Source organism: Brassica napus, chromosome A5, assembly GCF_020379485.1.
Source record: "Brassica napus cultivar Da-Ae chromosome A5, Da-Ae, whole genome shotgun sequence".
In the NCBI taxonomy this organism is placed as follows: Eukaryota; Viridiplantae; Streptophyta; class Magnoliopsida; order Brassicales; family Brassicaceae; genus Brassica; species Brassica napus.
In genome coordinates, this window is record NC_063438.1 from 22895008 (window position 1) to 22921945 (window position 26938).

The 26938-nt window shown below is 32.4% G+C and overlaps 4 protein-coding genes across 6 annotated transcripts; 3 read left to right on the forward strand and 1 right to left on the reverse strand.

The window, feature by feature from the left end:
* The first annotated feature begins 64 nt into the window (after window positions 1-64).
* Window positions 65-3307, forward strand: LOC125609028 (UDP-glycosyltransferase 88A1-like). The gene is made up of 2 exons (XM_048779765.1): window positions 65-1310; window positions 2349-3307. Exons 1-2 carry the CDS (start codon window positions 747-749, stop codon window positions 3177-3179), a joined length of 1395 nt encoding a protein of 464 aa, XP_048635722.1. The 5' UTR covers window positions 65-746; the 3' UTR covers window positions 3180-3307.
* A 2069-nt stretch (window positions 3308-5376) lies between these two features.
* Window positions 5377-7399, forward strand: LOC125574828 (auxin-responsive protein IAA26-like). Of its 2 annotated transcripts, none has more exons than XM_048779766.1 (5): window positions 5377-5984; window positions 6247-6512; window positions 6604-6736; window positions 6924-6991; window positions 7063-7399. In XM_048779766.1, exons 1-5 carry the CDS (start codon window positions 5680-5682, stop codon window positions 7146-7148), a joined length of 858 nt encoding a protein of 285 aa, XP_048635723.1. In that variant the 5' UTR covers window positions 5377-5679; the 3' UTR covers window positions 7149-7399. The 2 variants fall into 2 exon arrangements, with proteins under 2 accessions (XP_048635723.1, XP_048635724.1); XM_048779767.1 differs by having other exon boundaries at window positions 5401-5984; window positions 7044-7399.
* Window positions 7400-18671: 11272 nt separating this feature from the next.
* On the forward strand, window positions 18672-20831 carry LOC106452203 (protein IQ-domain 26-like). The gene is made up of 3 exons (XM_048779768.1): window positions 18672-19529; window positions 19729-19911; window positions 19994-20831. Exons 1-3 carry the CDS (start codon window positions 19149-19151, stop codon window positions 20591-20593), a joined length of 1164 nt encoding a protein of 387 aa, XP_048635725.1. The 5' UTR covers window positions 18672-19148; the 3' UTR covers window positions 20594-20831.
* Window positions 20832-22401: 1570 nt separating this feature from the next.
* On the reverse strand, window positions 22402-25734 carry LOC106452201 (probable mitochondrial-processing peptidase subunit alpha-2, chloroplastic/mitochondrial). 2 transcript variants are annotated; one of them, XM_013894253.3, is made up of 13 exons: window positions 25566-25734; window positions 25067-25288; window positions 24701-24997; window positions 24169-24336; window positions 23920-24087; window positions 23762-23839; window positions 23617-23683; window positions 23417-23514; window positions 23275-23344; window positions 23105-23175; window positions 22971-23020; window positions 22796-22908; window positions 22402-22707 (listed from the first exon to the last, which is right to left on the reverse strand). In XM_013894253.3, the coding sequence occupies exons 1-13, from the start codon at window positions 25602-25604 to the stop codon at window positions 22661-22663; spliced, it is 1488 nt and encodes a 495-aa protein (XP_013749707.1). In that variant the 5' UTR covers window positions 25605-25734; the 3' UTR covers window positions 22402-22660. The 2 variants fall into 2 exon arrangements, with proteins under 2 accessions (XP_013749707.1, XP_022575380.1); XM_022719659.2 differs by having other exon boundaries at window positions 25456-25659.
* Between the last annotated feature and the right edge of the window lie 1204 nt (window positions 25735-26938).

Consider the following 26938-nt stretch of genomic DNA (forward strand, 5'->3'; position numbering starts at 1 on the left):
TGTTGATGTTGACGCTTACAATGCGCTTATGTCAGGAATGGTGAAGGACCTGAAGGCTGGTATGATAATGAAGCTTATTTGTTGCTTAGAATGATGGAAAAAAATGGCTGCATCCCGGATGTAAGTTCACATAATATCATCCTCAATGGCTTTGCTAGATTAGAAATGTTTGAAACTATGAAGCATTCTGGGATTAAGCCTGATGGTGTCACCTCAACAGGAGTGAGAAGAACTGTTGCTTTTGTGACTTATCAAATTTTTGGTGACTTTTCAAATTTTTACAACTTGTGATGTTTTCTTTGTCGTAAAGTGGATCCATTATCCATGCACCGCCATTGATTGATTGGTCCATGTATATTTTCCTCCACAAATCATAATCTGTCTCCAATCAGAGAGCCGTGTGAGACTCTAAACCATACTCCCTCCGTTTTTTATTATAAGTCGTTTTAGAGAAATTTTTTTGTTCCAAATTATATGTCGTTTTCGATTTTCTATGTAAAATTTATTAATAATTAATATTGTATGACCAATGGTAATATATCTTATATTTTTCTATTGGTTGAATTGTGGTTAGATAAATAATTAATGATGTTTTTGTTTATAAAATATAATAAATTAATGGTTTTATTAATCTACGTGCATACGTATAAAACGACTTATATTAAAAAACGGAGGGAGTATCATTTACATCATCTTCCAACTTCACATTCTTCTACTCATCCTTGCAACAAAGCTCACAAACCCCAATGGAGAAGCAAGAAGCAATAGTTCTTTATCCATCACCACCAATAGGCCACTTAGTCTCCATGGTCGAGCTAGGCAAACTCATCCTCTCCCAAAACCCATCTCTCTCCATCCACATCATCTTAGTCCCACCTCCTTACCAGCCCGAATCAACCACCACCTACATCTCCACCGTCTCCACCTCCTTCCCTTCAATCACCTTCCACCGCCTCCCAACCGTCACACCCTACTCCTCAACAACCTCACAAAGCCACGAGGCGCTCATCTTAGAAATCATCTGCTTCAGCAACCCGAACGTCCACAGGACTCTCTTCTCCATCTCCCAAACATTCAACCTCCGTGCCATGATCATCGACTTCTTCTGCACCGCCGTGCTAGACGTCGTCGCCGGTGACTTCACTTTCCCGGTTTACTACTTCTTCACCTCCGGAGCCGCCTGTCTCGCCTCCTTCTTCCATCTCCCTACTCTTGACGAAACAACCGCTGGAAAAAACCTCAAAGACGTCCACACGCTGCTCAACATCCCCGGCGTTCCTCCGATCAAAGGCTCTGATATGCCTACTCGGGTACTGTTAAATTCGGTTTTATCATGAACTTCCTATTTAAAACCTATTTACCTATAAATAGATCTCTAACTTTTACATCCTCTGTTCCTTATTGAACATTACTTTGATATTTTTTTCTTATTACATTAGAATTGTTATTTTACAATTTCAATACAACTTATATTTAGTTTTAGCTCAATATTATGATAAAATATATTAATTTTATAAATAAATGTATTTATCTAAAATGATATTGATTAAAGAGAAAAAGACTAGGATAGCACCAAACCAAGTTTTTGTTCCCAAAGTAGTACTCAAGGCTCAAAATCACAAAAATATGTTTTATTAAAGAGGTAAATATACACGTATACCCCTTGGGTTAATTAATCCAAACCTTAGAGTTTAGAGTTAAGGGGTGGGGTTTTGGAATTAGGATTTAAAATTTTATAAAAAATAAATACTAAAATAAAAATAAAATTTTTAAAAACAGTTTCAAAAAGTATTTTTAAATTATAAAAAGAAAATTTGAAAAAAAAAATATTTGAAAAAAAAAATTCAAAAACAAAATTATAAAAAATTCGAATCTGAAAACAAATAATCTGAAACTATAAAAAAAAAATTTCATTTTTTTATTTTTATTTTATTTATTTTTATTTATTTTTGTTTGTTTATTTAATTTTAAACCAAGGGTATTAGAAATATTTTACCTTTTAATGAATGTCATTTTTGTGATTTTTTCTTTCTAGTGTCATTTTTGAGATATAAACTTTAAAATGTGATATTATTGACAATTGCCCTTGATTAAATAGATGGCATTAATAAAAACATAAATGTATTTTAATTCGTTTTTTTTTAATATTTGGAAAATGTATAAGTGCCATTTTTTATAATAGGTAAACGAAGAGAGTATATATTATTAGTTAATTATTTCTCACACTTTCATTTTTCTTTTTGGTAAAATGTTAAATTATTATACTAATTTTTCAATTTCGAATTTGAGACAGACTCATTCATTCTTTTTTTTGTTTTGATCATAGACTTTCGTTCATTTATTAACAGGTACTTGACCGCAACGATGAGGTCTACGATGCATTTATATCCTTCTCTAAGCAGCTCTCGCACTCTTCAGGGATCATCATCAACACGTTCGAGGCATTAGAGAACAGAGCCATCAAGGCCATAACAGAGGAGCTCTGTTTTCGCAATATTTATCCAATAGGACCGCTCATTGTTAAGACAAGAACCGGAGATAATAAAAACGTAGATTCTTGTCTGAACTGGCTAGATTCTCAGCCAGAACAGAGTGTTGTCTTCCTCTGTTTCGGGAGCTTGGGTTTGTTTTCGCAAGAACAGCTCAAGGATATTGCTATCGGTTTAGAGAGAAGCGAGCAGAGGTTCTTGTGGGTGGTTCGTAATCCACCAGAGTTACAAAACCAAACAGAACCGGACTTGGAAGCTATATTACCGGATGGGTTTTTAAACCGAACCGGAAACAGGGGAATGGTGGTTAAATCATGGGCTCCGCAAGTTCCGGTTCTGAACCATAAAGCAATCGGTGGGTTCGTGACTCACTGCGGCTGGAACTCTATTCTTGAAGCTGTTTGCGCGGGTGTGCCGATGGTGGCTTGGCCGTTGTATGCTGAGCAGAGGTTTAATAGAGTGGTGATTGTGGATGAGATCAAGATTGCTATTTCGATGAATGAATCGGATACGGGCTTCGTGAGTTCCATGGAGGTGGAGAAACGAGTTCGGGAGGTAGTGGAGGAGGGTCCGGTTAGGGAGAGGACCAAGGCTATGAAGAATGCAGCTGAATCAGCTTTGGTTGAAACCGGTTCGTCTAGGAACGCGTTGACTGCTTTACTCGAGTCGTGGAGTCCAAAGCAAACTTAGACTCTGCGTCAGGTTGTTGAATTACTATTGGTTAAAAATTATCAAAAATTAAAAAATACAGTACGATACATTTATTATGGTAGTTTAATATGTTTTTGTGAAAGTAAACAATATATCTTTGTGGAACAGATGAAGTAGTTCTTTGTTAAACCAACAAATGGTATTAGAATTTGTCATAAGAGTGAAAAGAGAATCCGCTCAGTTACTAAGCGTTTTGAAGTTTGATGGAGATTATAAGTATTGAGCTATACTCATGAAAATAAATATTGATAGTGAATTATTAAGAGCATGATTAACCCTTGTACAGATTCTTAAGTGAAATTTTTTCTACTAAAAAAAATAAACCAATCGCGGACTACCACGTATCAGTGAGACTCGTGAACAGTGCAAAAACCGAGTTAGAAACACCCCTTACAGAAGAGACATGGTTAATAATGCTCTAAGAATACATTACTAGATTAGTTTATAACAACACACACTATTTTGAACTGAGAGCTTTATTAAAGTTTGTGTATGGTTTTTGAAACTATTATGTATTCTTAACAAAATTTAGTTTATTTATCTATTACAGACGATGAGAGTGTACAACTGATGATAGTAATACCCTAAAAGTTACAAAAAAAAAACTCTGCATACTAATAGTTAGTGCATAAAATAATTCATTGATTTAGACAACTTTATATATGGTTTTAAAGTGTTAGATTGTATTTTCTTGGTGAAAATGTGGGAAGAACATTATTGATACCACTATTCTCTTCACTATCTTTTTTTTTCCTTTTTCTTTCTCCTTTCCTGATATGACATTCATTTCACGAGTTGTTTTTGTTCATTATCTCCTGAGTCGGCTGCTTTTAATCGAATGCTTTGTAAAAACTTTAAATCAAAGCCGTAGCCTTAGCTCGTGTCTATTAACTTGTACGGTGGTGATTAATGGCCAAGATTTAAACCTGTATGAAATCTTAATATCATGTGCAAGTGCAACATGTGTCCACTGTCTACTTTGTCGCGCAGATCTAGTAATAGTTTTCTTTTTTGAGCAACTTCTAGTAATAGTTTTCTAAAATTTAATTTAATACTCTGCTGTTCCACTTTAAACTATCGACGGTAAGAGATAAGGAAGTGCGGTTAATTATAAACCGGAGGAGGTTAACCGTGGTTAAGGTTTGTCTGGACAGTGAGGGAAGAAAGTCACGGAGTTGGGTAAAACGGAGACAAGTATGACTAGCGACACACTCTTCTTTCTTTTACAAAAATACCCTTCCTTACTTGACCGGAACTCTCCACTCACACGTGGGAGAGACATGTGCGTTCCGTTTCTCCGCCTGAAAAAAAAACAAATATAAATAAGTTTTAGCTTAAAATATCTTAATTTTGTGAATTAAGATGCTACTATTTATGTCTTGAGAAAATTAACAAGGATTAGGAAACAAACAGTTGACTATTACTTGGTTACAATCGCAATCCACACGTACGCAATGTTTTAGCTTTTGACAAAATTATTGATTAGCTACCTAACAATTTGACCCTTTTTTATTGTGTGTCAAGTTCAATAAACGATCACCTATTTAGAGACGACATGCAGATTCGTATGTACACCCATTTCTTAGATTCTTTCAGTTTATCTTCCCATGCGGTTCATTTATTATACGATGAACAGAAAAGAAAATTAAATTTAGTGTATATTAGTAGATAGTGTTATACTACTATATTAAAGTTTTACATAGAAAGAAGCATGGGGATATGCGTCTTATGGACAGTGGATAAGAGAACAGACCACACATTATGGGATCTTCCCTAGTTCCTTATTGTTATCATATTTTAAATGTTTTTTTTTTCAAGTTGTTTACTGGATTTATGCATTTAATTATTTCTTTAATACTTTGCTTCTTTCACTAGATAATTAGCGATATTTGAGGCAGAAAAAAGATAAGATTGAGTGTGTTTTACTCCAATAAATCTCCTAAAGCCTATATCCCTTTTTACTGCTTTTTTCATGTCAAGAAAATTACTGTTTGCTCTTTTGTAGAGTATGTAATTTTTATGGTCCCTTTTTACTTCAGCTTTTGGGGTTTACGAGTAAAAGTGGAGTCACTCTCTTGCTCTCCTTTTTTTGTAGTTTTTTTTTTTTTTCTGATCAATAGTGTTGTTTAATAATCGACTCTATTAATAATAGATCCCTTTCAGAATCTAGAGAGAGAACAAATTAAAAAGGGTATGTGTGTATGAGAGAGAATCCACCAAAGCGTGCACGAGAGAGAGAAAGAAGAGCACCACTTGTATAAAACCCACCACTTGTCTTACCATATCTTCATTACATCTCTCTCTCTCTCTCTCTCTCGGTTTTGTGAGACTGTTTCTATCTTAGGGTTTTCTTAGGTATTTTTCATTTAAAACGTCTCTTAGGGTTTGGTGAAGAATCTCTGTCGTACGTCTCCCCTTGTAAGCAAGCGAGATAAGGACTCTTCTTGCGTTGTAACCAAAACAAAACAAAAAAAACACAATGGAAGGTTGTCCAATAAGCAGAGAAACCTGTCCTAAACTCCTTGATTTGATTCCTCAAGAAAGAAAATGGTACCATGATAAAGAGAAGAACAACTCAGATCAAGAAAAGAAACTTGAGCTAAGGCTTGCACCACCCGGTGGTGATGAAGAAGATCTTTCAGCTATGAAGAAGAAGAAGAACTTAGAGACAAGAAACAACATCAAGAAGGAAGCTGAAGACAAACCTATCTTCAATCTCAGTGGAAACCATTTCTCTCCTTCCAACAAAACCACTTATGCTCCTCCTCACATCTCTCATAAAAGGTATCTCCTTTTTTCCCTACACTGTTAAAACTTTTCTTACTTTGACAGAGCATATTCTCTAGACACTAGGGACCCATCACCTGAATTCTCTGTTTTTTCTTTCCTTTTTTACCCTCACATGTTTTTTTTTCGAAACTTTACCCTCACATGTTAAATTTCCAATATTTACTGCCTGGTTTACTCTGTTTTACTCTGCTTTACTCTGTTTTTTTTTGTCTGGTGTTAATATATAATATATTTGTTTTTAATGAATGGTAAAAAGAACTGCTCCTGGTCCAGTGGTGGGATGGCCTCCGGTTCGTTCGTTCAGAAAGAACCTAGCGAGCTCAAGCTCTTCAAAGCTCGGAAACGATCAAATCAACAAGAGTGGTGAGGGAGAGAAGCAAGTCGAACCTAAGAGGGAAGGAATGTTTGTAAAGATAAACATGGATAGTGTTCCAATAGGTAGAAAAGTCGATCTCAATGCTTACAGTACCTACGAACAGCTCTCTTTAGCTGTTGACAAACTCTTCAGAGGTCTACTCGCAGGTTAAAACTCAGTGTGTTTTGTTTTATTAGTATTCTGTAGATAATGATTCTTGTTTTATTGAGTGTGTTTTGTTTATGTTGTTTGTTTTAGCTCAAAGAGACACCTCTGGTGGTGAAGGAGAGGAGCAACCGATCATTGGTTTATTGAATGGTAAAGGAGAATTTACTTTAACGTATGAAGACAATGAAGGAGACAAGATGCTTGTTGGGGATGTTCCTTGGCAGTAAGAATCTTTTCTTCTTTTCTTCTCTGAATCTGATTCAGTGTTTTGCAGAATCATATTCTTAAATCATATAAAAACAAAAAGTATATAGTATTACTTTTTGTTAGCGTTTTTTTTTTCTCAAATGGATTATTCTTTATGGAAAGAATGGATACTAACTAATCTTATATATGTGCTTTAAACATAGAATGTTCGTTTCATCTGTGAAGAGACTGCGTGTGATTAAAAGCTCTGAGATTTCATCTGCCTTGAAATGTAAGCTTCTATGTTCTTATGGTAATATGTTTTATAGTCATAACTAGAATAGTTTTCATCTGTATTTGCAGTTGGATGCAGTAAGCAAAGAGAAAATGAGGAACTGAAGTGGCTTTCAGGAACTTCTGTCTGCGTCGAAGGGTCTCATAGTTTTTAATTTGTACATCAGGTTTTTGTTATATATAAGAGATAATCATTGGCTTTTGTTCAGAGAGACATTTGATCTGATCTTGATATAATCTTCCCATGTCAAGACACTCAACAATGAGATCATAGAAGCGATGTGTGTGTAAAAAGCATTTAATTTACGAAATGCTTTTAGGAAGATACTTGGAACATAATGATCATATCATGTCTACATAGCTCCTTTAATAATGTAAAAGGCTGAGAATAAAATTCCATTATTTATCTTCTGTTATTTTAAATAAATTTGAGTCTGTACATAAGATTAAAAGTTGAAAACTCAAAAAAGATTTTTCAGAATGATCAGTCTATATCGATAATTTTGGTGGCTACCATCTATTTTGTTATACACTGTATTGCATTATCTATCACCATTCGGCCGTGTCTCGGTGGACCGACTGAAACATCACAATTCCCAAAGGGAACTTGTTTAATTTAGCATATTGTTTTCGTTTAACTATTTTGCATAACGTTTAAAGTAAAAAAACTGGCCGACGTAGGAATAATCTCAAATTAAGTACAGCTTCGACTTCGAGATAGAACTTTGAGCACAACCAAGTTACTTATAACAGAGTAGTAGAAAACCTTCTAATCTTGTAGTAACATAAAAGTATTCGAATATCTCGCCGTGGCTATGCTGTTTAACAATATGCAGGAGCATGTACCCATTGAAAATCACCAAAAACTATCCACATTAGCAAGAGTTGTTTTTTTTTCTTTTCATCGGGTTGAGGACCTATATAGAATTTCATTTTCTAATTTAACATACGCAGAATTTAAAGGTCAAGGAGATGACCCCAATTAGAGCAGTCGTTTTCGTGGTTGAGTTAGAATTTGTGGTTGGGGGATTTTGGGGGAAATGAAAACCAAATATGATAGAAACATTGAACTAGAATAGTCATTTTCGTTGAGACATGCCTAACTCAAAGCAATTATGGACTTGTTACTCTATTTCAAATAAAGGAATTGGTCATTTGATAATATGTCCATGATTGTGATGCTACGAAAAGAAGCGAAGAAATCGAACTTAAAACACATGTTATGTCGTTTTAGAACGCTAAACAAACAGAAACTCCGGAAGTACTTTTAGAACGTCAAACAAAACAGAAACGAATTACGGCTTAGAATTACATTCACAGTATACTACACTTATTGAAATGAAGAAATAAGAAACTTATAAAAAAACAAACACTTAGAATTAACAATAAATAAGAAATTTATAAACAAGAAACAAGAAATTTGTTTAAAAAAAACATATACGTAGAATTAATAATAAATAAAGTGGTAATTAAGACCAGTCCTGAGTATATGGTAACGAAGTATTGGCTTATGACTCCCATTTTTTTTAATTACATATTTACATTATATAGGTTTTCAAATTTGCAAAAGAATAAATTATATAAACTCTTATTAAATTGTCTATAGTCTCCAAATTTTAGATTGTTGATAATAGTGTAGTCAAATAATTGGTTCAGTACTATTGGTTTAGTAACTTTCATCACTGAATCTCTTTAATGTGTGTGTGTGTGTGTGTCGACAGGCATGTAATGAGTATCGTTTTGGAGTTTCTTTGTCAGACTGTGTGCCGTTTTACTTTTAAATGGTCGGCACACTCACCAAACAACGACACTCATTTAAATTTCTTAAACCAAATCTTTCGTAATTTACCTTAAATTACCTGAATGTATAATGCAACGAATAGTCTCTTCTATGATTCTCTTAGTCAAAAATTAAAATCTATAAGGGGAAAGTTGAACCACTGGACAAGTTGATAGCATATAGAAAATCATTATTAATTTTACAATGTTTATAAAATATTAATGCATCTCCTATCTGTAACACCTAAAACACTGTATATACAATGAAAACTTTCTCCGACATAATCTTTAAACATAGTGAACACTAACGAATATATTTTGAAAGACAGTAGGAAGATTTGGCCCACATTTGAGAAAAGCGGTAAAAGATTCTTCGATGTATTTCATCTGTCACACTAGAGCCATGAATACCTTATCTACAATATGAAACAATAATGTAACATTTTTTTGCACCATCTCTCTAACTATAAGCGCAACAAACGTTTCAATACACATCATGATCCCAATTAATTATTAACTTTGTTGTCGATATTGGTCAGATGGATTGATATATAAAATTTGGCATTATATAGTTTTGATTTTTTCTCTCGATTATATAATATTAGTTAGTTAAAACAACATGAAACAGGAGAGTATTAAGAATGGGAACTCAAAGGCAGCGATCATGGGTTTTGTGACTAGGAGACAAGATTCTCCAATATATAAAGAATTCATCAAGTGGAGGCGCCCATAACTGTTGAATATGTATTATTTGTTTCTCATTAATAATGAAACTGAGGGTTGAATCCTTACCAGTGTCTATCCCACTTAACTATCCCTTTATACTATAGTGTCAAATCTTTTTTTTTTTTCTAAAAACGTGTATACGAAAAACGCAGCGGAATGATGCAAGTATGTGTGAAAAAAAATCAATGGACCGACGATTTCTCTGGATAGTAAACAATCCAAATTAAAAAACCTAGAATGTGAATAAAATTGGATAGAATATGATTTATTGCATATGACACGGTCGTTGTATGAAAAGGTTGTTATATTTATCTTACATCTTTGGACAATACAAAATAATACAACAGCAAAAAGCCAAAAAAAAAAAAAAAAAACACAGACACGGAGATCAGTCTTCCAACAAGGGAGTATAGACAGTAGTTCTTAATTTTACTATTTGAAAAATCTTTTGTAATTTTGTTCCATTGGAAATAAGTTTTTATTAAAATGTGTGAAACGTACCACTATTAATATTCTTTTTAATTATCAGTATGTATTAATTTTAAACATCCCAAGAAGGGCACCCGAACATAAATCTCTGGTTGGAAACAGTGACGCTTGGAAATAGATTAGGCTTATCGCAATCTATATCGCAATCTAGGAAAGAAAAACAAAAATATAATGGAAGGGAAAAAAAATCTAAAGCTCAGAGAAACCCGAAAGATTCCCATCCTTGCTTTGCTCGAGATCCACGGCCAACGACGGCCATTTACCACTATTAATGCTATAATCAATAAGACAATGAGAAGTGTTCTTCTTGACACTCACGAGTCAAATGAAACAAATCAGAAACATATATATCTTCTTTGTTTCTAGAAGTGAATATATTGGCCTAAACTAAACCCTAATATGCAAATACGTAAACTGCAAAAATTATACGGAGAAAGAGAGTAAAAGATAACTCTTTCGAGTTGTGATGGACCTATCGGGTTGCTTGTGTATGCTCATATTGTATACGTCTAATCATTGAGTTATATGAAAAATGTTTCCGTGAGTAAATGGTCTCCAAGCAATCGAGTGCTTCTAGAAACATCAGTTGGCATATTACAGGTTAAGACGTATTCCCTTCATCAGTTAAAACATTCATATTTTTTCTCTATGCTCCTTCTTTATGTGTCTGTATATTTATTTATAAGTAGAAATATGGTTAACCAAGGGTAGTGTTGTAAATCTAAGCGATAAGGGAAGTTTATGAGCAAAAACTATGCCTTCTTGTTGTTGTATCTACTTCTTCAGAACGAAGCAAGAGACAAAGTGGATGTATTGGATTTGATAAGGAAGAAGACGAAGCAGCAGAAGCAGAGGTTCTTGAAAGATGGCCTGAAAAAGATAACTTCAAAGAGTGCCAATGTCATAAAAGGGGTCCTATGGCACACAGGGTTAAGTCAGGCAAAAGAAAGAAATTAAAACAAAAGGTAAATATTTATATATAAAGTAAAATTTCAAGTATTTTCTTGTTAACTAGGATGTTGATCTAGATAGGTTCTTGTAAAGTATGTATTAGCATAAATATGGAGCTTGAAGCTCACGTCTATTAATATGAATTTGCAACATTAATGTTCAGAACGATCCAATTCAACCCATGTTGTAATGCAGTGTTTCAGACAAGGGTATTGGTTAGTTGTTCATTATTACGTCTGCTCGTAACTTGGATTGATTTATCATGTTCGACTTTGAACGTGTGTATTTTAAAGAAATTGTTGATTAACAAAAAAAAGTTGTTTACAACTAGCCAAAACAATGAAACAAGATTTGTAAAGAAATAGAAAAGATCGGATGCTAGATTAGGTGAATGTTATTGAGCTGAACCATGCACGTATAGAGAAGAAGTTCTTCCAATATGCGAGAGTTGTTGTAGTGAAGAGAAGATATCCAATTTCAAATGGATTTGTCAGTGATGCGATTGAGAAGAGAAGATTGGCTTTATCTTGCGTTTCATTTTTTTTCGTTATCTTGCGTTTCATTTAAAGATGCTTGATGATTGATTTCAAATGTTGGTTTCTAACGATCACTCAACTGCAAAAAAAAAAAAGCTATACAAAATTTAAGTCACATTATATACTATCTAATTATACTTAGAAAAAAAAATATATAGGAAAACCTAAACTTCATAACGTCGAGTCGGTTTGCACAAAAAAAAGCTCGGATAGACTGAGACACAATCAATTAAACTTCATTGATTCAAAGCTCCAGAAAAAGGAGCTCGAACCGGTTATTATGTGCTGTGTCGTCGGTTAGGAACTTATTATTTTTCCTTTTACCGCATCCCAATAAAGGAAACGTGATCATGTGATGTGTGAAACTAATGGTAAACGCACTCAAACATTTCTAATTTAAATTAAATTTATCATGTAAGTAGGTCCGTCCCATCAGATGGGACTCATCTATCAAAAAAACGTTTTGTTAGCCTGTGGTTGGAAAACCTAATGGCTTAAGCATGGAGGTTCACCCTTGCTCGCCTATAATGGTTTCTAGTAATGCTTATGATATTTGTTTAGTTTCATTTAAATGTAGAAAATTACTTCAGGAATTAGGAAGGATGAAACTGTGACATTTAAGAAAATATCGGTGGGGGCATTTGCCCTACCTAGTACGCAAGGCGAATAGCCAATATGTTATTATCCTCGTGATCTAAATATCAATTATATTGCAATTTTCACCACATAAAAGTAGTATTTATATTCAAGTTTTTCTATAATTTTTAATATATTACTCATCATAATAAATTTAAACATATTTTAAATATGAGTAATTAAATTATATATTGTTTCACAAACTAAATTGTTTTGAATATCTTTTTCACAAATTGTCATGAACTAAAACGATATTATATATATATATATATTTCATATTTCTCGACATGTATTCTGTCAAATTTGAAATCGTGTAAACGACACATATGCATCATGATTACAAAACATCTATACTATTATTTGAAAATTGATTTTGCTTATTTGTCATATTTTCCATGATTTTAGATAAGTTTTCTTATTTGTCATATTTTTAGTTTTAATAAATGATTTGGTGATTATCTTAATATATTAAATAATAGAGATTAGCAATTATCAATTTTGCTTATTTATCATATTCTCCATAATTTTATGTAATTTTTTTTATTTGTCATATTTTTATTTTTAATAAACAATTTTAGTGATTATCTTAATATATTAATATACAGAGATTAACAAATTCTATCAAAATTTCAATTTTATGTATTTTACCATATCATATATTTTTCTTGAACAATGTTTTTTAAAAAATTTACAGGATATGAAGGTTAATGTTTTAACATATATTATATTATTTAAATTTAGTTAATTTTATTTTATTAATGAAATAAATATTATTTTACAAAAGATTAGAAAATTTATGACAACTACGACGTATGTTATATTTGATATTATCTTATTTATTATTTTACAAAAATAAATTTATCCTCTCTTATATGTTAAAAAGAATTATATTGTTCTAGGTATATATTGTTTTGGACTTCGTTAACATTAGTTTATGGATCCAAAAAAAAAGATAATACTTTTAACAGTTACAATAAAAAAAAAAGAGAGAATTTGTCAACTAACCAAATTTGCATTAGAAATAAAGATTATATCATTGATTTTGACATAATTAAGTGTATAATAATTTTTCACAAATTTTATCTGGTACTACCTTTTTGATTGTAAGTTACATGTAATAAAGAAAGAGAAAGTGATGTCATCGATGATTTTAAACATATAGATAAGATAAAAACTACACTGTTGAAAATCAAATCAAGCAATATATAACATGACGACGCTCAACTAATCACCACATATAGAAACTCAATTTCTTAAACAAAAAAAAAACAGAGGAACAAGCAAAGAAACAACGATAGAGGATAAGTGACTTTTTACAAATAGTACAAAATAGATGGTCCATTCCATTACATACGTAAAGTAATAAACTTGAACATTATATAAAAATAGTATATAACTTATAGTGAATTAATAGATAAGTTGTATAAAAACTCTATAAATTGTATAATCATAAACCCTACCTCTAATCCCACCCCCACCCTCAAATACTAAATCTTAAAACCTAATCAGTAAACCCTAATCCAAATATAATATATAACATATAGTTATATTATTTAAATCAAAAGTAAATCTGAAATACTTGCAATAAAAATAGAATAGAACATATCAAATGATATAGTATATATTCTTTTGGATATATATGATTATTAGTATAATATATATTGATTAAATTATCAAATGGTCTAAAAATACTATATTATGATGGCGTTAAATTAACAAATAGGATAGAAATAGGATAGACTCAATTTTACAATCACTATATCAAATGGTCTAAGAATGGATGTGGTCATGAATGAGTTGATGGTGATTACGAAAGAGGTGTGGTTGTTACAGAGTAAGATATAGTGGTTAAAAAATGGTAGAAAATTTTGTGGTGGTGGTGGTTATAGCAGCGGTGGCGGTTACCAGAGTACCGACTGTGGTTACAAAGCAATCGGTGGTCATGATGAAACTGTGATCGTGGATATAGAAAAACACTATGGTGATGGCTATGGTGATGATACAATGGTAAAGATGACGATATATCTATGGGCATGGAAGAAGTATAATAGTTACGAGAAACATTTACCAGAAGAAAATTAAAAAAAAAAAAGATAAATAAAGAGAGGTAATATAGTGTATGTTGTAGGAATGTTGGAGGCTTTTTATTTTTTAGTTAGATTGTTAATTATCATTTGTTTGAACGCTACTAAGTGAAATTTCTCATAAAACAATCCTAGCTTTTAATAGGTGTATATAATTTATTTATTTTAGTTTATATGTGTGTAGTTAAAAACAAAACTCCAGGTTTTAATAGGTGCATGTAATTCATTATTTTTAGTTTATAAGTGTTTAGTTAAAAAGTATGTTTTTAACTACTGTAGGTTTTGATAATAGTTATCACTATAAAAACTTATGCTTATACTCCACCGAAACCAGCACGGTGCTCGATTACAGATCATATTAAGAAACATACTAATAGCAAACTTACAAAGAAGAAAAAAATGAATATTTTGAAACATAAGAGATCACCTAAACATGTTCAAGACATTGGTTCTAATCATGTACATAATTTATATAAATTAAAGAAACATCATGATATAGGTGATTTCGTTTATTTTGTGGCTGTAAATTTAAATTCTAATGAAGATGAAAATTATCTAAACTTTAATCAAACTAATGTACATAGGGTTCATCGAAAAGATGCTTAATCAAATATATTGCTTGATGAAAGAGTGTTTGCTCTCACATGCCTTATTGATAAAGGTAATAATAGGTCTTTTTGTAAATTGATATTTTATATTATTTTAAATTACTAATAAAATTTATTAGGTTATTACGATGATAGTGATCTTTCCTACATATGTAATTATTGTGAAACAGTTATATGATTTTGTGAAAGAATTAATATGCTAATATAATGTGAAAATATCTATACCATTATTTTAGAAGTTAGTTTATTTCTTTGTCATATTCTCCATAGTTTTAGGTAAATTTATTATTTGTCATGTTATTTTACTTATTTGTCATGTTTTATTAATTTTAGAAGTAATTTATCTTATTTGTCATGTTTTCCATTATTTTAGGTTGATTCATTAGTTTTAATAAATAATTTTTTGAGTTGTTAGTTTTTAACCAAATGTTAATTATTAATGGGTACTATCAGTTATTAAGGGATATTATCACATTTTAGCAATAATTTTATAGCTATGTTCAATCTTATTTATACTTTAGTAAATATTAGATCATAAATATTTATTTATTTATTATTTTTAAAAGAAAGCTTCATTCCCTTGTATGTCACGGAAAAGTTATATTGTCTTATGGAGTTCGTTAAAATCAGCTTACCAATCAAAAGCTATGAGTCCAAAAATACAATTTCTTGCCGTTATCATTAAAAATTAATCTTTTACTAAACATAATTTCCTCTGTTTTTAATAGATGACATTTTAGGATTGTGTAAATATGTTAAGAAAAAAAATAATTTCTTACATCCTCTAAATAAAAATATCATTAATTATTTACCTAATAATAATTCAACCAATAATAAAATAGAATATATAATATTATTGGTCATATAACATTAACTTTTAATAAATTTTAATAAAAATGCATATAATTTGGTACAAAGAATTTCCTCTAAAAAGTCATGTATTAAAAATGGGGGAGTATAATTATTGCTTTTAGTTCTAAGATTTAAGTTAAAAAGAAATATATGCTTTAATTATTGTATATTTTGTTAATAAGTATCACTATAAACTCTGATGAAGAGGAATTTCATATAAAATACAATTAAAATAATGTTCATAGGAATCAACAAAAAAAAAAAAATGTTCGATCATATATATTATTTGATGAAGAAGTGTTTTCTTTTATAGACTTCATTGATAATTGGTAATTGTGATTTTATTTTGTAGATTTATCTTTTATGTTATTTTAAAGTATTGATACAAATTTATTAGGTTATTATGATGATGATTTTTACGTATGTGATTATTATTTGTAAGGTTATATATATGGTTTGGTGATAGAATAAATAAAAGATTTACAAGTACTAAGTCATTGTTTAAGCTTCATCGTAATGAAAATTTTAAATTATATCTTATGATTAATGTAATATTTGAAATTAAGTAAATGATTTAGTTTCAAAAATTATATTACAATTAGAATTGATTGGATATATATTATTCCGCACATTGTGCGGACCGTCATCTAGTTAAACTATATATTTTAAAAATTATCATTGATCAAATACAACATATACAAGAGATATTAACAAAAAAAGTTATGATGTTTGCAAATAACAACTTTTATACTGATTAACAAATCGTCAAAGCATGGTATATCGGCCACCAACTAATAACTCCCGAAAGATTTATTTTGAAATTAACAAGTCGAAATAACACCTATTTGGATCCAACTTTAAAAATGGTCTTGTCACAAATCTGGGTCTTCATTCTTGCAGACATGCATTGTTCATTTTGGATGAAAAAGAATCTCTTGTTTTTTTTTTAATGTTTATCACGTTAATTGAAGTTATTGATCAGTTCCCATCTCAATTATCTTCTTGTCAAAGACTTTGGTAATCTTTTTTTTTTTTAAGTAATCTGGATGTATCCCATGTCTATGGAAGGACTCAGACTAATTTTCAAGGGGAGGTGCAGCCCATAGATAGACAATTTTTCTGGGTATTCAAATGAATCGAAAGCAATGGTTCATATCTATGTTAGTTTCGCATAACAGGTGGATCGAACTTAAAACGTGTTGGCGTCCCAAACCTTTCCCCTTATCACTTGACCACAAGCTCCCGAACTCAGACTTGGTAATCTCAGGTTCGGTTTCCTTGTTCCTTGATTAATCCATTTCGACATTCACTGTGTGGTGCAATTACTTGTCGATGAGAAACTGAATGCTTTCAACTTCCGCTCCAGATTAACCGAGTTGCATGGTGAAGAAGATGTCAGATCCTGAGTTGTTTCAGCGACTTGTCTACAAAGTCTTTCGGATCTTAAACACATTCTCATAATTACCAAACACTCCCGAAAGATTTATGGTCTTTTAAATGGAAAATCAATTAGTATGAAAGAAAGTTATTGATCAGTTTTTTAATCAATGTAACGCATTCCGCTACCGTGAAATTCCCATAACGACTCTAGATTCTAGAATATATACCCAAAGCCAAATAAACCACATAAAAAGTACAAAGAAGAACGTTGAAAGGACACTATTTCACAGTTAATTTCATTCACGAGGTAGACAAACCTAATGCGACTACCTTCTTTGATTGGTAACATAAACTCATCATTAAGTCATAAAGTTTCAACTTTTCGTAAGCCACACTTCATCGTAATCCTTAGCCATAATAATGTAAATGTTTTGGTCAACGATCGTCAACCACGACTATATTTACAGATTGGTTTTGAATTATACTATCAATAAATATTGGAACTTCAAATCGTCAAATCATAAACTCTTAAACCATACTTGATTTAGAAACAGGTCAATATGATTCTATAATCAATGTAATTAGCTTAAATGCATGCTTCATACCAAATAAAGTCAGATTGGTTAGGTTATGTTTCAAAATTCATTAGATTTTTTAACTTGAGTAAAAGGAGTATATTTTAGTAGGCATTTTAAAAAAATGGGATTAAAAAATGGGATTATGGGTTCAGGAAGGGAAAATGGTAATTAAATTAACTAAAAACGGGAATTACGAGAAGGGTATCTCTAAAATCGAGTAAGAACACAATGCTCCATAAATTAACTAACATTATTATTACTCAATGGCAAAATGTTGAAGGCAGACACAGCACTTTTGAATCTTTGAAGGTGTGTTTATTTTCAGTTTTATTTTGAAAATAATATAAAAGCATACTTTACTCTGTTCGTCTTCATCGTTTGTCTGCAGATCCGTGGTCCGTTGTGTTTGATTTTCTGTATTTCTTTCTGTTTTTGCTCATTTTAAATAATTCAAATAAATCGATTAGTAAAAATAATTAGAGCGCTCCATCTTTTGTCTCTCCATGACATCATTTGTCTTGTAATTCAGTTCTTCACGAGGTTGTGTCAGATTATTTTATTTATTACTTATATATCATATTTCTTTATTTCTATCCTTTTCAAACAAAAAATATTCACTGCCCACACTGTGTAAAAATATTCTGTAAATCCATATTATTTTTACTTAATGCTCTTTTATTTTATAAAAAAAATCGTTTACGATGACAAAATAATATCGTTTTAAAATTTCTGAGCAATTTTGTAAAAAATACAAAAAATTCTGGGTAGCTGAAAAAAAATACAAAAAAATCCTGAGTAATGATTCCTACTTTTCGCGTTTTCAGAAAGGATGATTACAGTTGTTGTCTGCTCATTGAAACTGAGTTCAAGGTATTGTCAAATGAAGTAACAGTTTGTCTTACAACAACAAAACTAGAAAAATAATTTTTTCTTCTACTTTTTTGGTTCAGAGTATTTATTTCTTTACGAACCAATAAATTTAAAGGTAAGACATTATATATTTGCTTAGAACCTTCAACATGACGCTTAAGTTTTAATATTTTGTTAATATTTTGAATCAAAATAAGTTAACTTATATCCGAAGCTATATCGCAGATATAATAAATAAACAAAAGGTTTAGCTAGCTCTTTACCGATCGGTGCATTTTAAAACAAAAATTCTCCATAACAAATGTACAGAAATAGTTATTTTTTTAATTAACCAATTTGTCATTGCTCGAGTTTAAATTCAAATAATAGATATATATATAAGAATGTGAACCTGATCTTTATATATTCAAGAATCTATTTCCATCGCTCCCCCTCTCTCTCACCGAAGTTCTTATCTCTCTCTCTCTTTTGTTTAAAGGGGTTCTTTCACTAAACATCATACTTGTGTCTTCAGTTTCAGTGCCATAACTTTTGTTTTCCTCTCCATTTCTTGCATACGAAAAGTTCGTCTTGGTATTTGTGATTTGTCATCTCTGATTATTTCTTCTCTTTAAAGCGTGGAGGAGAGATCTTTGACCGTTCTTGAAAACTTGAACTGAAGCAAAGATGGGTAGAGCAGTGAGATGGTTTAAGGGAATCTTCGGTATGAAGAACAGCAAAGAGAAAGAGTACCGAGTTTCCGGCGACGGAAGAGGAGAAGCCGGTGAGTCTCTCATCCACCGGAAAATTCTCCAAGCAGACAACGTCTGGCTCAGAACATACTTGGCGGAAACAGACAAAGAACAGAACAAACACGCCATTGCGGTTGCTGCCGCCACTGCCGCAGCCGCAGACGCAGCAGTTGCAGCGGCTCAAGCTGCCGTTGCGGTGGTCAGGCTAACAAGTAACGCGAAAACCGGAGGACGTTCCGGTGGCAACGTAGTTTACGGGACCACAATGGAGCGGTGGGCCGCGGTGAAGATTCAAAGTGTCTTCAAGGGCTATTTGGTAAATTCTTAAATATCTCCAAAACCTTTTGCCATGTGGCTAATGTTCTAGATTCGGATTTGTAAAGTAAAGCATGTCTGTACATTGCTTGCTTCTTACACATCTTCCTTAATGTAACAACAGTACACGTCTTTGCTAGTTACAAAAAAAATAGATTATTATTATCTTTTAAAAAATATTAATTTGAATCTTTTTCTAGGCGAGGAAAGCGTTAAGAGCGTTGAAAGGTCTAGTGAAGCTACAAGCTCTAGTGAGAGGATACTTAGTTCGCAAACGCGCAGCCGAAACGCTCTATAGCATGCAAGCTCTCATCAGAGCACAAACGAGCGTTCGGTCTCAACGCATAAACCGTAACAACATGTTGCACCCTCGACATTCTCTTGTAAGAAGAACCATTTATTTATTATTTCTCTGTCCTAGCATTAATCGCTATGGTCTAAACTTATGTTTTTGATATATAATAGGAGAGGTTTGATGATTCAAGAAGCGAGATCCATAGCAAGAGAATGTCAATCTCTGTCGAGAAACATATCAACAACAACACTTATGATGAGACCAGTCCCAAGATTGTTGAGATTGACACTTACAAGACTAAGTCAAGATCGAGGAGAATGAATGTTGCTGTATCTGAATGTGGAGATGAAGATTTCGAATGGAGTTTTCGTGGAGAGAAATGTAAATTTCCCACGGCTCAAAACACCCCAAGATTCTCTTCATCGGCGGCAATGAATAATAATTATTACTACACACCGCCTTCGCCGGCAAAAAGCGTTTGCAGAGACGCTTGTTATAAGCCGAGTTATCCTGGTTTGATGACACCTAGCTATATGGCTAATACGCAGTCGTTCAGAGCCAAGGCGCGTTCGCATAGTGCGCCGAGACAGCGTCCTGATAGGAAGAGGTTGTCGCTTGATGAGATTATGGCGGCTAGGAGTAGCGTTAGCGGCGTGAGGATGGTCCAACCGCAACCGCAGTTACTGCAACAGCAACAAGAGAAACGTTCTTCTTGTAATTATGATCGTCAGTTTCCACAAGAACCGGCTGGTTTTAGATTCTATAATTAGAAAGAAACGTTTCTATTTTTCGTCCTTGAAAAGAGTACGTCATAGATTTGACTTTTCTTCAAGGACTACTTTGGGTCTTTTATTTTCTCCCTTTATCTTCGGGCTCTTATTTTGTAAATGTTTGGTTTGGAAAAAATGTTAAAATTTATTTCTAAAAAGTCACTTTGACCACTCCAAGCAAGTTTTTAAATTGTCAAATTTGTTTATAGATGTTTTCTCTAATGATGTTTTTAGTTAATTACTACTAGACAATTTACTAGTTACCACTACTACACACGACCTCTTTCATGTTGAAATGCTTTTTTATGATGGATTAGTTAAGGTTACATGTTAGAAAAATAAGCTGTTTCAATTCATGTACAACAAACAGTATGAAGTTAATATATATTACTCCCTCTGTTTTTAAAAGATGCATATTCTAGATTTTTCACATATATTAAGAAAATTCATTAAATATGCATTGTTTTTTGTAAATAACAATTTTCCATAACTTTAAGCCAATAGAATTTCAATAAACACTATTAATTTTTTTGAAACTTACAATTTTTCATAAAATCATACATTGAAAAAGTAAAAAATGTATCTTTTTTAAACAAATTTTTTTTCCAGAACATACATTTTTTAGGGACGGAGGGAGTATAAAATATATTAAAAGGTCTACTGAACTTTTTTTTCTTGGTTAATTGAACTACTTTTTGAGTACTCAAGGTTAATTGAACTTGTGATTATCTGTTTAGGAGAAATTTGAAATTTCAAAGATTGGAGTGATCGAGAAGATATTATTATCAACTAACTATGATGACGAAATGAGGTTGAAATTTGCAATGAATTGAGTATCCATGTAGCGTCAGACAAGTACGATATGACGTTTGCATTACTACGAAATTTTCAAAATCTTTTGTAATGTTTCTGTATCTAATCATTATTAAAACCACCAGGGAATATGATTGGCGGAGACCGATACGTGTTTACGTCATCATATTCGCTCTTCTGAAACCCCAAAAGAAAAAAATATTTCAACTACGGCTTTTAATAAAGCTCCGTTTACCATGTCCAAGATAAAGAAGCAGGTAAGAGCTACATTTACCTCGTAATCTGCCAAAAAGATTCCCTAATAGCCTTTTAATTAAGGTTTGTATAACCTTAATTATAGTTTAGTTTAGGCTCTAGACGAATATGCTTTTACTTTTCAAAAAAGTCGGAGTAAATTCGTCTGCTTGATCACATGACACTGTTTTCCTTGTTGTTGTTGTTGTTGTCAACGATCACATCACATTATTTAAGATATACTACCAGTAAAGCATTTAATTGATTGATGAGCTGCTTTCATTATTTTGATCCAAGTTAGCTAAGATATTAAATCATCAGAACTGGTATATTTTTACAAAATATTTAATGTATAGAATATTAATTTAGTTTAAAATGAAAATTATCTTTTAGTTATGAAAATTAAACTAGAATAAAAACACAATAGATGTTAAAAAAAAAAGGAATAAAAACACAATTGTTATAAGAATCTCGTTGTTATATGGATAATTTCTCGAAAGTCATCTTTCTTTCTTTTCAATACTACATATGTTATTATTTACTATTGAGAGACATCTAACACTACCAGTAATGTCTTTAGCATTAAGAGCTCATAAAAGTACTGATCACTTGATAATGTTAAGACTATTGGTTAACTAATGTGTGTAAACTTTAAAGTATACTCGATCTATCATATCTATGTCTCAGTTTCCCAATATAGTCAATCATGGAAGAAAATAGAAACTGTTGAACAGAAAAAAAAAAAAAAACAAGGTAGAAACTGAAGATAAAAAAAGAAGTTGGTAAACGTATCAATGGTATTATTCACGAACCCAAGTTGGAAACATGGTCGTGAATTGTCGCCATTTTGGTGGACTTATCCTCTCTCAGAATTCAAAAAACTATGAGATGAAACAATAAAAGAAAAACAAAAAGAGAAGTGGTTGGATCTTCCTAAAAAATGCTTTCTTTTTATTTTACAAGTCCCCCCAACTCGTTCTTATGATGCAAGAAAAGATCTCTTGCTTTGAACAGAGAGCTTCAAGAAAATCTACTGCTTACGGAGTCGTAGCTTGGAACATTCAACACTGCAACCAAAAAGCAACACAATGATGTAACAATATAAATAAACTGGATCAAATCAAAAGGAAAAATAAATGCTTATTTTTCTTCTACCTGCTCCTAAAGATCCCATCGTCAAAGGTTTTGCAATAATCTTGCTGGTGAAATCTGCAATGTCCTTTAAGGTGAGTTGGTCCACTGTCTTTAAGAATGCATCCACTGGCTTCCTGCAAACATGAACCCGGTTATAACTGGTTTAAATGTGGAATGTGTATATGTAGTTATGTACCTCTCCCCGTATGTAAGTATCTGTCTACCAATGTCTTCTGCTACAATCATCTGCAAATCACACCAAAACAATTAGATAAAGATTATATCTCATGGCTTTAAAAAAGAAAAGAGTGGAAGTTATGAATGATCTACCCTAGATTCAAGATTCATTAGAATTGCAGATTTAGTAGCAGCCTTAGCTCGATCAAGATGTTTCTGGTTAACTGCCAAACACACAAACCAAATGAACTAATATGTTTCTAATGTATACATAATAAACAAATGGTTAAAAGTACAAAAGGAAGGAGCAAATATTACAAAACCTTTTCCTTCAGCGACAGCTTTCATTTCATCAGCTACTAATTCAATTCCCTTTGCAGCATACTCAGGACTCTGCAGACCCAAAGCAAAATGTAAGCAAACCACCATAACAATCAACAAACTAGAACAAATGAAAAAACTCACCGTGCAGCCATAGATTCCAAACAATCCAGAGTTGTTAAAGATGCTAGTGAAGGCAGTGCATGATTGAAACTCCTGGTATTGGTTCAAAACGCGGAGGTCTGCATCCATAAATAAGTAATTCATCGTTTATCATCATCATCATTACTGCACTTAGATCAAAAGATGAGAGAGTTAAAGAAACAAGACAATGAGAGACTTACAGAGCCAAGAGTGCATTCCCTTTCCAGGACCTCCCGCAGAGAATGAGCCACCTCCTCCCATAAGCATCTAACAAGAACAATATATTTCACATCATTAAGCAGGTTACATATCAAAAGATCTTACTAATGTATGTGAGCTAAGCACCTGAAGAACAGTGGCCATAACAGCTTCCTTCTCCTTATCCCAACCTGGCACTCCAAAAGAAAGTGCAAAGTGTGTAGCCTGACCATGGCGGGAACAAAAAAAAAGATATTAGGAATAAACCTCAGTGAAATGGATTATATAAATCCAGATGAGAGTACCTCGTCACCAGTATGTTGACGGAAATCTCCACCAACATATTCAGACTTAGGCTCCACTGGTCGAGCCACATTAGGCAGGTCAGAGAGTAATGGCTCAACTACTTTTAAAAGCTCCTCATGTTCTACTCCACTAGCTGCTAATACCATTCGTGGAGCAGTGTAGTTCTCCTAATATTTCAAGTACCAAATGAGTAAGAAAGATAAAAAAGGAAGACACATAACTGCAGAGAAGAATGCAAGTGATCTTACGGAAACAAACTTCTCCAAGACGTCTCCGGTTAATCCACTAATTGCAGACTCGGGTGCATACAAAGGATTTGCCATTGCGCCAGAGTAACCAGCTGAATGAACCGCCTCCAAGAGATAACCCATAGGGTTCTTTGCAAGTTCTCCTATCTCCACTTTCATTTTCTGGAGCTGCCATGAGAAGAAACAGCAGAAACATAGCGTCAAAACACATGTTCTGCTTTCGTATTTGCAAGAGAGAAGCAAAACCAATATGTTCAAGAAATAGCTTTATAGAGGATTATCGGATTAGGCATTAACGAATTATTGATTTATTTTATATATATACTTTACGTCTAAATACTAATACATTTTAGTTTTTCGGTTTAGGAATTATCAAAATTAATATACAAAACAAAAGAAATTAGAAAAATTTGTGAATATGTACTAATATTAATGCTTAATTTAACAGGTTCATATTATTTTAGTTCGACTAAAACATATTATAACCGATTTAGAAACCGTTTAAACCATTTCAGGAACATAACAAGTTTACCTCTTCGTTGACTTCCCAATCCACGAAAGCAGGGTTCCTCACACTGTCGACAAGCACTTCCACCATTTGAGGAACATAAGTTTTCAGAGCATCGATGGTGTAACCCATCTGCTCTCTAGATGCAGAAGCTGAAGTACTAGCTCCCATAGACTCTATCTCCCTCACAAGACGAACATGGCTTCTGTTCAACGTACTCTTGAAAGCCATCCTCTCAAGCAAGTGCGTCGCTCCACGGGAAAAAGGTGTCTCGTAGATAGAGCCACAGTCAACGTATAAACCAACGGAAGCTGCTGGATTCTGAACATGAATTCGTTACAAAAAAACGAAGAGAAATTGAATCTGAAGTCATTAGAAAGAAGGTCTCACCGGAGACATCTCAGAGGCTATTTTGAGACCATTAGGAAGAGTAGTGGTCTGAAGCTTGCTAGGCCCGACATTGTCAGGGAGTGATGGTGGAAGAGAGACACCGTCCAAGGGAATGCTCAACGAAGGAAGCGAGCTACCGGAGAAAACTGGTGAAGCCGTAGCAGCAGCAGCAGCAGTGGAGCTTGCATAGCGTGATGCCCTGAAACTTCGGCTAAGACAGCCCTATAACCAAAAACATAAATCTTTATCATGCGCCATTACACAACACATGGCCAAGCCTTCAACAACTTGGTTACAAAAATCTAAAACCAGAAATTTGCGATAGATATTGGAAAAAGACAACAACTTTCGGATCGAAACATTAATAGAAAAACATCAAATGTAATCACCAGTTGCTAGAAAACGATAAGATCGAATCTAGATCAATAGGAAACTAGTGTGTTCCAATGGTTTTGCACTAGAAGAAAAAGTGAATGGAAAGGTGGAGTGGGACATTGACCGTAAGTGCCTTGGCTCGTAAAGCTGCCGTGCGGTACATGACTACTGCGAAACCCTAGAACGGTCTGACGAGTCCCGGTGGTGGCTGACGACAGTAAGAGAAAGAGAAGGATTAAAAGGATTTCCTTAATATTATGCAAGTTTATTGGATCGTGCGAATTGCTTCCTCTAATTTGACGAGATATAGTGTTATAACGCCCATAAGGTATTAATGACTCTGGCCCAAATTTGTATTTACATAATAAGGCCCATGATAACGTAAAAGTGTGACCATATTTATTTGAAAAATACGATAGAAATAAATAGAAAGTTTTTCAAAATTATTAACTAAAAATTAAAATAAATTTTTTTATTTTTTTATTTGGATTTAAGTTTAATGATTAATGTTTAAGATTTAAGTATTTCTAAGCTGCAGTTAGGACAAAAAAATTTAAGTTTAATTTAATTATTTTATATTTTAATTATTACTATTTTTTCGATATCTCAACTTGTGTGTTGTTTTATCATAATTTTGTAATACTAGATAAGAGATTTTTCCTTTCCTAATTACAATCTTATATATATATATATATTAAAATAAAACTGGTATATGTCAACTAATCCCGAAATTAGTCCATTGTCAAATAAATTTGTTATGTAAAACATGTGGTCACAATAACAATTACCTAGAGGATGATGGTCTTTAATTCATCCACGTAGCATGTTCAACAGTCTAGGTTCAAATTGCAACACGTTTTCAAGTACCAAAGTGTTTTTTAATTTTTTATAACCAAACAATGTATATAATAAAAGGTAATAAATAATAAGAAGGAACTTCAATTTTACCACAAATACAATTTTTAAATTATTTTTACGTAATAAACATTTTAATAAATACTTGAAGTTTTGAGACTAAGCTAGTTTTTCTAAGTGAAGAAAAGAGAGCAAAAAAATAACATCCTCTCTCTTTTTATACATTTTTTTGGTAAAAAAAAAATATTAACCAAAGTTTTAAAACTTTTAACAGAATTACATAAAAAACAAAAAAAAGAATAAATGAAAAAAAACAACTAAACATAAACACTAGGTGTCTAAAGGATGACTGACACAAAAGTATAACTGCTTACCATAAAACACTACTCCAATAGCACTAACCGCTTGTCACAAAAAAAGAAATTACAATGATTACGAAAGACAAAGTCCGGTAGAAATTGACGTACCCAATAAATTGTTCTTTAAAATTTGGTTTACCGAGAACAACTCGCTGTAGACCTCAAAAACAGAAACTAACATGGCCAGACAGCAACACACAAGGCCAAACACACCCGTTCGACAAAGCAGAGCATTTATTCGGAAAGAAAGAAAAACCTCCAAAGATTGTCACACGTCAAAACT